Raw genomic sequence first — 13,422 nt, 5'->3', positions numbered from 1 at the left:
CTAAAATGCTTTTGTACAAAGATTTATTTTAACTTTGTTTTTATGTTTTTATTAATATTTTCTTTTAAATATCCCAATTTTTTCTATACTAAAAAACTTCAAGAGGTTAAATGACATACCACCAATCTGTCAGATCGGCCTTTAATTTTTATATTTCAATCGCAGTAAACAGAAAATTTGTTTTTTTTTTTTTAATTTATAAAATGTCATTTGAAAAAATTATAAATTGAAAAATAACAAATTTTCTTCGCGGAAAATGGTTAATAATTGTTAAAAAATTAGCGGTGTGCGTGGTTTTTCGGTTTTTGTACGTTTTTCGTCGGTAATTTAAAACAATTAAGAATTAGAGTAGCTGACATTGGTCGCCAAATTTTAATGTTTTGACATGTTGGCGACCAATGTCAGTTCGGAATATATTACCTTTTTATGTGTACTGTGACCTTAACCTATCTCATTTCAAAGCTCAATTGGCAAATTTCAACGAAAATATTTTCCCTTGTCGCAAACGGGATGTAACATGTAAGAATTAGTTGTAAAAACCGGGTTCATGTGTTTGTCCCGCCGATTTTGGCGCATCAGCTATGATTAAACTCATATGTCATATGTAAATATTTGTTTATTTATTTATTTAAACAAAAACCTGTAAACTTGTGGTGTGAACGCTTTTCAGGTTTTTGAAAACTTTTTACCATAAACCGCGTTTTTGGGTTTGGTGTGAAAAGGCTATTATAAACATATAAATCTTGAGCAAAATCTCTCATTTTCTTTCTTTTATGATACATCCTAAACATTTTGCTGCAAATACGTAGTTACCAAACAGATCTAATTAGAATTTCCCCATTTCGATTTCAGATAGGAAATTTTGTTTGATAAATTTGGCAGCACTTCACCCTCTTATTTTGACAGTGCAATTTTCTTTGTTGTGAAAACGAATGAAAATCGGTAAAAAAATCAGAAAAATTGCAAAACTATTTTCATTTCAATTTAAATTATAGTTATTTATTACAAATCATTTAGCAACTAAAAGATAATTTCGTATTTTAAATCAATTCGGTAATGCATAGAGTTATTCTAAATGCCCAATAAGGTATCAGTATGCATTGTTAAGCTAGAAATCATCACATCTTTGACCGACCATCAAGGTAAAATAGAAAAATCAAGAATGTCTGAAATAACAAAACAAGTTAATTTATTTTATTATATAGAACAAGGAGCTGTCTCATCTGAACATCCGACAAATCCTAGATTGCTAAAAGAACGTGAGCGTGATCGTGGTCTTCGAGCGTCTACGGAAATACGAATAGAAACATACACAAATCGCATAATGAATAGCAATTTGCGAGGAGATGGCTTGCCGACTAGTTCCAGAGAGGCAACGCCATTGGAAGAAGCCCAATTCGCTTCGGAATTCCCAAAAGAAATTGGATTCTTTTCTGGAAATCCAAGTGTTGAAGTTACTAATGGGATAATTCATCTTTATAAAAAGAAGTAAGTTTAATTGACTGGATGTCATACTTTGGTGAAATTAAATTTAAATTTTTGTTGAATCATAACTTGTTTTTAAAGGATAAGTTGGAATATAAATTGAGTTGAGAGTGATAAAATCGAATTAACTGACCACGTATTTTTTGTAATCACTTCATGAAAAAGAGTAGGAATAAACTTCATAAAATCTCACTAGAACTTTTCATTTTCATTCATTTTCCACTAAAAAGGCACAAAAATCTTCTCCATACTTATTCAGCGCTGTTATGATCTCAATGTTGAGTAACTTTTCGTGCTTTTCCCGCTTCTCACTATTTATATATAATATATATATTATGTCTGTTGGTTTCGGTGGGTTGACTTCAGAAAACGATGGTAAACCTCCATTTCATTTCAAAGACCATTAGAATGCTGACGATTCATAAATACCGACGATGGTATGCTGCCAAAACGCACTAAGTATTTTAGGGGTTTTTAGATTTAAATGCAAAACGGTTCAGAATGATGATATCGATCTAGTAAAATACCACACTAAGAAATATTTGGCGTACATTATGAATTATTTGAGGTATATTTTTGCACGAAGTCAGAAAAAACAACTTTAATACAGGCACAACGCACTAAGTTGACTTGGTGCTTTTTACCTGTAACGCAAGAAAAAATAAATCAGTACTAGTTTATAGCAAGAGAAAGCATTAATGAGACTTAGTGCATTTTTCCTGTCTTCAAAACAACATTTTTAAATTTGAAAAATGACTTACAAAGTATCTTGTGAGGTAAATGTAAGAAAAAAGCGGTCAAATGTAAACAGATTAATACAAATTGTAAGTTTATCAGCGAGTAAAGACGACTTGAATTTTCTATATGAATCTTAATAACCTTTTAAAAATGAATTAGAATTCTCGTTCTTAACTGGCTTCAAATTAAATGTTTTCGATACGAAAAAAATAAACCGGAAATACTTCAAACTTAATATGAATTTGACCACAATTTTCGAAGCTTGAACGTTTTTAAGAGCTTTCGAAGAGGGAGAAACCCTGTTCCTAATTATCTGCCGGTAAAAAAATGGCCAAGACTGTACAGGGTACACCGAACCTCTTAAATAAGGACAAATAAGAAGAAAGACCTGAGGTGTTCAGAGTCCATTTGAAATTTGTGCATTATTTTGAACTTTGAAAAGCCTTTTGTCAAGAACTAAAGGAAATTTTGAAATAAAGGTTTCACAGATTTTTTTCTTGTATACAATTTTATATAGAACAAAACCCTTAATTTTAAAGACCTTTAAAAATCCGACTTATGTATAGAGAAGTGAACTTCACCCTTTATTATTCTAAACGCCTCATTTGTAAGAAAGGTGTTATTCCTGAAATTTATCATTCTTGGTTTTCATCATTACCATCACAATGTTAGACAAAAGATTTCCTTCCAGAACTAGATGTATTAAGTGAAAGAGATCATTTTAAATTGCTTCCATTTTTAAAGCCTTCTTTTATTAGTTACTTGTTTTTTATTCTTCTGCGTTGTAAAATTTCTGATTTAACTAGGTATAATTGAGATTTTGTCTTTACTTTTGTGCTATAATGTTGTTTTCTTTAACTTCATATGCCAGAAAAGTATTCATTACGAACAAATAATTGCAAATCATTACAGGTAAAAGGCACTAAGTCATGGCTTTTTCTACTTTCGTTCACATAATTATCATTTTGGTTTTTCAAAAACCAAAACAGTTTTTGGAAACTAATGTCAAAATGTTGAGTTTGTGTTTAAAGTGATTATCTGACAGATAACAGTTAACATTGAATTTTCACAAGAGAAATAATCTTAAAAATCGATTTACTCAAAACTATGTTTTTTGACTTAGTGCATTTTGGCAGCATAGCAACGATATACTTGTACCAGAATACCTGCCTTTTCTCTTTATTCATTCTTCACAGACTTTTAGAACGTTGTATGATATTACCTATTTTGATGGGGTTTTCTCATTTGAACATTGCAATATCAACTGAGTCGGTCGTCTTCTATTTTTTGAGAGCAGATGGCCATGGTACAGAAGATGAATAGGTAGTTGACTGCAGAGCCCGGCATCGTGGGTTCGAGCCCAGCGCGATATATTTATAATTAATCTTGCAAAAAAATATTATTATTATTATTTATTAACAAAAAATTACAAATTTAATGTTAAAAAAAAAAAGAAAGAGCCTAGCTACAGGAGCTTTCCACTCGAAAGTAATATATATACTTAAAAATTATATTGTTTGTATGAAGATAATTATTAATAATTGTTATGTTTTCAATGCTTATGGTATTTAAAAATGAGTATATGGATTGATTATTTTTTAGGATATTGTTGATTTGTTTTGATTCTGTACATGATGAGAGGCCGATTAGGTGTGAGATGTTAATGGCGTTGTTGCAGGTTGGGCATAATGGTGGATTTTCTTTTCTTAAAATATGCTGGTGTGTAAGAATGCTATGTCCCAAGCGAAGACGAATAAAATTTGATATATATTTGCAAAAAAATAATTCTCAAAAAGTTAAACTTATAAGCGCTATTAATTTAATTCCGCTAAATGAGCGAATTCCCACACTGTCGGTCGGCTCATTTGTTTTTCTACAAAAAAAATTGCCAGCTTAACTGAAGCCACCTGTGCGATAACACGAGACAATATTCATCGATGTCTCCTTCCTCTGTACCAAGTAGTTCTATTTTATACAGCTATGGACAAAGAAATAGCACACATTTGATTTTTCTTACAAAAATTGGATTTTTTTTGGACCTTTTAACTTATATATTATAATTTTTATATCAGGGCATGCATTAGCTTATGGGGATTCATAAAATTAATAATTATAAATAATATATTTTTTTTTTTTTATAATTAACGCGCACTAAAGGGAGTTAAATACCCTTAATATGTTAAACACAGTGCGAGCTTCAGGAAAATAGGGAGGGATTTAAAAGGAGAAACCGATGCACATTAGTTTTAAAGCTCTGGACATTAAAATGGCAGGGAAAAACAGAGGCGGGTAATATATTCCACAATTCATTTCAATTCAATTTTTAAAAATTATGATTTGTAGAGAATACCCTTTTTACTTGCTCTATAGGGCAAGTATTGGTTTTGTGTCGAAAAAAAATTTGAGGTTTTAATCAAAACCAACATTACGATGATGGAGAATTCCAAAAAAGTGGGTCTCGCAATTCCGTCCGTGCGTCTGTGCGGTTGTGCGTCCATCTGTACACTTTTCCACAGCCTAAACGGGTGGACGGATTTTCTTCAAATTTGGTACAGATGATTTTTATGGAATTTTGAAAGTTGTTTTTTTTTTTTTGTTTTTTTATATCTCGCTTAGAAAGTGTACCTCCCATACAAATTTTTCAATTCAAACCAAATAACTCGAAAACAGCTCTAACCATTTTGATTAAACTTTGCAGACGTAATATTCAAAGCGATTGCAACAAAACTGCATTTTTAGTTTTTCTCAAAAAAGTCAAAAAAGTGTACCTCCCATACAAATTTTTCAAATTATACCAAATAACTTGAAAATGGCTCTAACGATTTTGATTAAACTTTACAAACGTAATATTCAAAGCAATTGCAATAAAACTGCATCTTTATTTTTTTTTTTTTTTTTCAAAATAAATTAAATAAAAAAAACCTTTTATTTTTCATTTAACAAAATTTTGCCCTAAATGTCGGCTCTTCCCCAACATAAACAAAATTTCTTTAATTTTATATAAAGGCAGCTCTTAAAATCTACAAGTAAACTAACATAAAAGTGTTTTAAACTGCAAGAGCAAGTACGTGCGACCCCAATCGTGCATTTTATTTCTTGTGGACAAAGAAATAGCACACATTCCGGAAATCATAAAAATTAATCACTTCTAAGCAAAAATTCTTACAATTTCCAATAAATTCAACAAAACTAAGTTAGTAACTTGTTAGTAGACCACGGTTTTTCAAAGTTCCTTCGCACCTCTTTGGTAAACTTTCAACTAACGTCTGGTATCCACTTTGTGGAGTACGGTACCACACTTCTTTGATTCTGGCCAAAAGATCGTTTGAATTTTCGAATTTTGCTTCCCCAGACTTTACCTTGACATCAATTTATAAATTTTCTATGGGGTTAAGATCGTGAATTTGAGATGGCTAGGTGCAAACATTGATTTTTTCGTTCGAAAACCTATCTTGTACTATTTTCGATGCATGTTTGGGTCATTGTCATGTATGAATATCTAATTAACTGGCGAGAAGACAAAAGAATTTATCAATTCTGCCATCCACCTAACCAATGGGTCCTTACCATGTCAGGATGTCCCAGACCATCAAATCCTATCCTCCTAGTTTCATCGTCTTGAGATAATACTTTGGCTTGTCCTTTTTACATTTAGGGCGATGGACAAATGTTCTGTCATCGGTTCCAATGCGGTTAACCTTTATTTCATCACTCCAAAAGACTCTCATTCAAAACTGCATGTTATTATTCAGATGTTTTTGAAATAAATTCGTGAGTTTCACGTGAACAAGATTCCACCCGGAAAAATTTAATTTCACTATTCCCCTATTGTGAGTTCCGGGCGAAAAGTTGTTCACATTTGCGTTTCTTTGGGATCGCACTATCCACTCGTATAGAAGTTTTGCGGGGAAGAAGTTAATGCAATTTAATTTCAGAGTTTAAATTTCTATTTGCTCTTTCTAAATTAAGGGCTTTATCCATCATTTATTCGAAAAATTAAGAGTTTAAGGTAATTGAGAAGGATGTTTCCCTTGACTATGAAGATCGAAAGTATTTCTTCCTTTTTTCGCAGTTTAATGATTTTTTCTGCATATTTTTTTCAAAAATACTTGTTAATTAAATAGTAGCAATAAAATAAATGCATTTTCGTTCACAACTTTTGAATGTGGAATAAAAATTTAACGGTTAAGCAAATGTGTGCTATTTCTGTGTCCACTAGCGAAAGAGACAGAAAAAGCATTATATTGCTAGTGCAAATAAATATAGAAAATAACGGTACTTTTAAGATATTATTGTCTCCATCACTTTACTTCGAGAATGTACCAAAAGAAAAAAAATTATAAAAAGCATTCCTAATATCTAAAATTCGATTCACATGATTTTTCTCAATAGTGTGCTATTTCTCTGTCCATGGCTGTATGTTCTTTCTTTGTTTCTATCTGTCTTTCTCTTTGTCATTGTCTGGTGTTGTCTCAGCCAAATGGCCTCAGTTGCCGCGCTGTTAAGTGTCAGTACTTCGTAAATTTATGTACTTTGTACTATGAATATAATATAAAATAATAATATTTTTTGAGAGATATGTCGAATTCCTTTCAATTGAAAAATCGAATTTTCGGCGATCTCGAAGCGAATTTTTTTTGAAAATCATGTTCCATAGAAAAAAAATTCGCCTCAAACGTAGCAGAATTCGAATTTTTTTTAATCCCTCTTTTTTGAGAGATTTACACGGATTTGCACACACAATTGGAACATTTGACATTTCTCAAACGTCAAGCTGAAAGTTTTCTTCGTGTTGTTTGTTTATTTGAGAACACTAACTTCAAATAAAGAGTAAATTTTAATTGAATATCGTATTTTTATTGCGGAAAAATATGAAATAAATAAAAAAAAACAATGTGCGATCAAAATATATTTTTTCCTGGCATAGTTCTTGTGAAAAAGTCAAATTACTGTGACTTTTCTTCTCGTAATTGTCGTCAAAATTTTTTTTCTCTGTAAAACCACAGCATACGGCCAAAATAATAACCTTCTACTTCATCTTCACTCATATCTTAATAATAACTGCAATTTCCCTTTGATTCTGATTAAAATAAATCTATATTACCGAAGAAAATAAACAAAATTATTGATCAAAGGAATCTCTGGTTTTATTTTGCAGAAATTGTTTTGGTTTCAGCTTGACGTTCGTGTAAAAATTGTTGTCAAATGACACACATACAATCGCAAAAAGAATTCGGTCTGTTTTCATGTTCCTTTTTAACACCAAAAATTCGATTTTTTTGAGGCGATTCAAAAAATTGAAAGGAATTCGACAATAGTAAAATAATAATATTTTTTGAGAGATAGTACCTATTTTTTAACATGTAGCTTTCATCGGATCTTAGTATTTCTTCTCTTCAGCACTACTCCATACAAATAAAAGCTTTTTTGATAAAAAAAATAGGCTGTACCCACTTCCTTTCAAAACACTCACACATACGTCAAGCGCTCATTGCAAGAATTTATAATCTTCACAAATAGTCCAGTCAAAAAAGGAATTCAATCTCGGAATAAATGGTATAAGTCTAAAAGTGTTTTTTGTATAGGTATCTTTGTTTGGACATTCTACAGTCGTCGGCATAATTATTTTGACTAATTTACAATTCTCGATCTGACAAGAATAATTTCTTACGGTTAAACTTTTTATAGGTAAAGTTAATGGTTATTTATTAAGTATGTTATGGTGAATCTCATTGTGGTCAAAGTAAGTCATATGAGTGAAATTTGGCTTTCAGACAGCGTTTTTTGTATTACAACTGCTATTTTTTGAGCGGCATAACGTCGGTGAAACCAGAAAAGTGTGTAACTCCATTTTAGCAAATTTTATAGGAGAGCAAATAAACAAAATCGTTTTGAAGGCATTTGTATGAGTTTTCATTTTCTAATTGGCTAATAAAATAAAAACTATGAACTTTAAGGGGATTCTGAGTTTAAGGAACGGTAGATATTAGGTTTGTCTAACAGATGGCATTCAAATCTAATTTTCAGTAAATTTGTAGTTACACACTTTTCTGGTTTCACCGACGATAAGTATTTTGACCAGAATTCTTTTTCAATTTTGGTAAGGTAAAGTAATACCTTTTGCTTATTTTAAGCATGTATTCAACTGCTGAACATGTTTAGGCTCAGATTCATAAAAAAAATTGGAAAAATTTCGCAAATAAACATTGAAATTGGGGCATTTATTGTTACAAGTTAAAATTCCCGTTACCTGTTGAACAAATCAATGGAGAACTGATTTGTTTGCGTCAAATTATGTCTTAGCTAATAAAGAAACACAAGAGTACGAGTACTGAGTAGAATCAGCCATGAATCTGTACAAAACAAAAAATTACACAAAAAAAAAGACAATTTTTTTTTGCGTAGCTCGCTTTGAATCCCAGATTGAACCCTTATATCATGGAGCTGGAAATGAAATCTCTGGGGAAGAATTCCTCATCAGAAAGCAAAGATTCCCAGGAGACTTAGGAAACACAATTTTGGGACTTATTCAGCAAGAAAAGCACTAGTTAACTTCTTGAAAGCATGTTAAAAACTATGAAATTCGCAAAAAAGCACGTTGGTAAGCCTAATTTTTTCTGGATCAAGGTTTAATGGACCGATGAAAGTTTTTTTGCACTCCATAAATCACCAAGAGTGAATTTTGTTCGGATGCGGTCTAGAAAACTTTGTTCAAGAAAAAAAAATCTTACCAACATACTTTTTTGCGAATTTCATAGTTTTTAACATGCTTTCAAGAAGTTAACTAGTGCTTTTCTTGCTGAATAAGTCCCAAAATTGTGTTTCCTAAGTCTCCTGGGAATCTTTGCTTTCTGATGAGGAATTCTTCCCCAGAGATTTCATTTCCAGCTCCATGATATAAGGGTTCAATCTGGGATTCAAAGCGAGCTACGCAAAAAAAAATTGTCTTTTTTTTTGTGTAATTTTTTGTTTTGTACAGATTCATGGCTGATTCTACTCAGTACTCGTACTCTTGTGTTTCTTTATTAGCTAAGACATAATTTGACACATCAGTTCTCCATTGATTTGTTTAACAGGTAACGGGAATTTTAACTTGTAACAATAAATGCCCCAATTTCAATGTTTATTTGCGAAATTTTTCCAATTTTTTTTATGAATCTGAGCCTAAACATGTTCAGCAGTTGAATACATGCTTAAAATAAGCAAAAGGTATTACTTTACCTTACCAAAATTGAAAAAGAATGCTGGTCAAAATACTTATGCCGCTCAAAAAATAGCAGTTGTAATACAAAAAACGCTGTCTGAAAGCCAAATTTCACTCATATGACTTACTTTGACCACAATGAGATTCACCAAAACATACTTAATAAATAACCATTAACTTTACCTATAAAAAGCTTAACCGTAAGAAATTATTCTTGTCAGATCGAGAATTGTAAATTAGTCAAAATAATTATGCCGACGACTGTATAACTGACCTCAAAAGTTTAATTGAATTGAATTGATTTTATTTAGCTTTTAAAAGCTTTTTAGTTTACTAAACCCTAAAAAATCGCATGTCCGCAAGCCGTAATTTTCAAGATCCAACCGGGACGTATTTTAAGACCATGAAAAATCTAACATGAAATATCTAAAGAACCAAAATAAAAAAATGAAATAAATTCGTGAGTTTCACGTGAACAAGATTCCACCCGGAAAAATTTAATTTCACTAGGTATTCCCCTATTGTGAGTTCCGGGCGAAAAGTTGTTCACGTTCAGACATCTCTAGGTATTTTCAACTTTTTTTCAGGTAATATTCGAGGAAGTCCACAGCTCTTCTCTCACTTAAATTTTGGTGCCGAACAAAAAACTAATTTGGGGGAAAATGTAAATTCCCTTCGGGTGAAACTCACGATACCTTTTAAAATTCCGGGCGAATAAAAATATTCCAGATGGAAAACAATCCACGTGAAACTCACGATAGGGTTGAATTTGTTTATGTTTAGTGGACTGTATGATAATAAACCAAAGTTTTGCGCTTTAGAAAAGGTTCAACAGCATGATGAGTCCAACTGTTGTACCCAGGCAAAACGCATTTGGAGAAAAAAATATCACAAATACTTTTAAATTGATCCAAAGAATGCAGTAGTCGCTGAATTGCATACTTTGGGGTGCTTCATTAATTACTAATTGGGTTTTTTAAAAGAAAAATAATTTTCTAACTGGGTTCATGAAGAGAAAAATAAAATGGTGCCTGTCCTAAATAATTGTAAACATTGCAGTTGGAATTACACAAGTAGAAAATATGTTTTATTTTGGTGTATATGAAACGAAAGTAGAAGGTAGAATGGAATATAATGTGAATATAATATTGCAATGTTTTTTTTTCTAATTGTTGTTATCGTTAATAGAAATTTTTTAACTGAAGACAATTTTATTTGTGTTTACATTAACAGTATCTATAGAATTGGTAAAATTTACAAAAAGTGTTCATTTTGTTTACAAATTAGCTCCTGATTATAATCGAGTTACGGATTAAAAAAAAAAAAAAAACAAAATCTACTGCGACAATAGTGATTATTGAGTTAACACCATCGTCGAAACGATATCGTTGTGCAAGATTTATTTATTCTTGTAGGTTTTACAAAAAAGGTCTTTAGTATTAAATCGATTGATTTTACCGTTTATAAATTATTGAATACAAGTCCTAATATTCACTGCCTGGCATTTGGATGCGATTTCTTTATTATAGTCAACTAGAACCTCGTCCGGTTCGCAGAGCGTTTTTCTGAAGAAATTGTACTTTTAATTTTTTTTTACATAAACCTTCTCTAACATATACAAAGAGCATGCAAAAAGAATAAAGTCGATTTGGCTTCTCGTTTGTTTATTGAAAGCGTACAAAAAATATAAATATATACATCAGAAGAAAGATTTATAATAACCAGCTGAAGGTCGTAAAAAAATAAAAATATAAAAACAGATCTTTTTATTTTATTAAGCATTGAAAAATACACTAAAATCATACAAAAGAAGATTCCATAGGTGCTAAATATAATTGAAATTGTAAAAAATATAGTTTTTGTGAACTAGAAAATATTTTAGAATTCATTCTTGGTGTTGTAGCAATGTAAACAAAAGTTTTACTTTTATTACAGTGAACGTAAAGAAATTAAAGAAGGGCCCTCCAATCAGCTATGTTTATTAGCTGTCCCCGCTAGTCTCAGCTGTCATGATTTGCTTAACTTTGTTGCTCCATGTCACTCAGAAATAAAACACATTCGTATAATTCGAGATGGAAGTCCAAATCAATTCATGGTTCTTCTTGTGTAAGTTGTCTTCGAATTTCCTAATCAATCCAAATCTAACTTTTAGTATCGTTTTTAGTTTTCGTTGCAATGAGGCAGCTTTAGAATTTTATCAAACATTCAATGGAGCAGCATATAACTCTTTGGAGCCTGATTCGCTTTGCCATGCTGTTTGGGTATCAGAAGTTGAACGCGGTGAAGACGGAATACCCCCAATCGGTCATACTGAATTACCAACATGTCCTGGTAAAATTAAGATTTAACATTTGGTCATGAAAGAATAACAAAAGATTTTCAAAATTTCTAGTTTGTCTCGAAAGAATGGATGAAAGTGTTGATGGTGTCCTCACTATTCTCTGTAATCATGCTTTCCATGCCAACTGCCTCATCAAATGGGGAGATTCAACCTGCCCAGTTTGTCGTCACGTTCAAACGCCAGAACTTGTTGAGAACTCCGTTTGCATGGAATGCGAAGGAACAGAAGCACTGTGGATATGTTTGATTTGCGGACATGTTGGATGTGGCCGTTATCAGGGTGGTCATGCTGCTGCCCATTATAGAGCCACAAACCATACCTTTGCCATGCAATTAGGCACTTCCAGTGTGTGGGATTATGCTGGAGATAATTTTGTTCATCGTCTATTCCAGAACAAAACTGACGGCAAGTTAGTTGCAACTCCAGCGCCCAATGACGAAGGCGAAGAAAAAATCGATTCTATGCAATTGGAATTTACATATTTGCTAACGTCTCAATTAGACACTCAGCGCAAGTACTACGAAGAAAGAATGCAAAATCTTGAAGACGAGTGGAGGGACTTTAAGATTCAGTCTATAAGTATGTCTGAAAAATTATCTCTCATGGAACAGAAAGTTCAAACATTAACGAAAGAGAAACTAAATCTTGAGAGAAAACTTACTACAAACACAAATAAGTATAAAATTTGAATTTATAAAATTTTTTTCATTTCTTTTAAACATTTGTTTGCTTTTAGGTTAAAAGAAGTCCAAAAACAACTCACCGATGAATGTCAAATTTCAAAAGCTCTGCAGAATAATCAAAGTTCTTGGCAAACAAAATATGCTGCCCTAGAAACGACTTACAAAGAATACGCTGAAAAGAAAGAAGCAGAATTGACTGATATCAAAGAGCAATTACGTGATATTATGTTTTACATGGAAGCCCAAAGTAAAATAGCTGAGTCTGATATGAAAGATGAAATTGTTTCTGGTTCGGTTGTAGTTCCTGAACAAGAACAACCAAAATCTAATCGACGAAAGAAGAAGAATTAATTTATGAATGAATTTTGGGTACCAAAGTGATTAAGTTTTTTGTATGCTCTGTCTACATATTCTTTAATATAATATATTTATAATTTAAAAAAAATTCTATACATGTTTTTAAGCTTTTTGAAAATAATAATTAATAAAAAATGATTTCATATTATAAAAAATGGTATATTATTTGTTTAGAAACTTTAGTCCAGTAAGAATATCTTATATATAAAAATGAGTTCATTTAGTGTGTGTGGCCGATAAACTCGCGTTTGGCTGGTCCGATTTTGGTAATTTTTTTTTTGTTTGAAAGGTATTAATGTGGAGATGGTTTGTATACAAAAAAAATAATAACTTTTCTCGCATCTTTACATAGCTGTCAATTTGTACGAGTAAAAAAACACTCTCACTTAAAAAAAAAAAAAAACTTAGCTTAATTTGTAAACAAATTTATTAGACAGGCTTTCAAAATAATTATTATCGTTTAAGGCCTGATTTTGACAACATTTGCGTACATGTTAATAGTTCGCAAACATGAATTTATTCAGATTTTGTTGTGTCATGCTGTGGATATGTATTTAGGTATGTATGCAAAAAAAGAACGATTAAATTCTATTTTTTTTTATTAAAAGAAGTTC

General features: G+C 31.4%; 1 protein-coding gene across 1 annotated transcript; it reads left to right on the top strand.

Moving 5' to 3' along the window:
- Window positions 1-896: 896 nt before the first annotated feature.
- LOC129914862 (BRCA1-associated protein) lies at window positions 897-12,911 on the top strand. The gene is made up of 6 exons (XM_055994281.1): window positions 897-1,142; window positions 1,206-1,488; window positions 11,363-11,533; window positions 11,592-11,758; window positions 11,820-12,444; window positions 12,505-12,911. Exons 1-6 carry the CDS (start codon window positions 1,076-1,078, stop codon window positions 12,800-12,802), a joined length of 1,611 nt encoding a protein of 536 aa, XP_055850256.1. The 5' UTR covers window positions 897-1,075; the 3' UTR covers window positions 12,803-12,911.
- Window positions 12,912-13,422: the final 511 nt, after the last annotated feature.

Source organism: Episyrphus balteatus, chromosome 3 (assembly GCF_945859705.1).
Source record: "Episyrphus balteatus chromosome 3, idEpiBalt1.1, whole genome shotgun sequence".
NCBI lineage: Eukaryota > Metazoa > Arthropoda > Insecta > Diptera > Syrphidae > Episyrphus > Episyrphus balteatus.
This window is presented reverse-complemented; position numbering and strand designations above follow the sequence as displayed.

Bases quoted from the DNA above. Each gene is read 5' to 3' on its own strand.
- LOC129914862 (XM_055994281.1), top strand. From the start codon at position 1,076: ATGCCCAATAAGGTATCAGTATGCATTGTTAAGCTAGAAATCATCACA. The intron at 1,489-11,362 runs GTAAGTTTAATT...CTTTTATTACAG, and splicing joins ATTCATCTTTATAAAAAGAA to TGAACGTAAAGAAATTAAAG. The intron at 12,445-12,504 runs GTATAAAATTTG...GTTTGCTTTTAG, and splicing joins CTTACTACAAACACAAATAA to GTTAAAAGAAGTCCAAAAAC.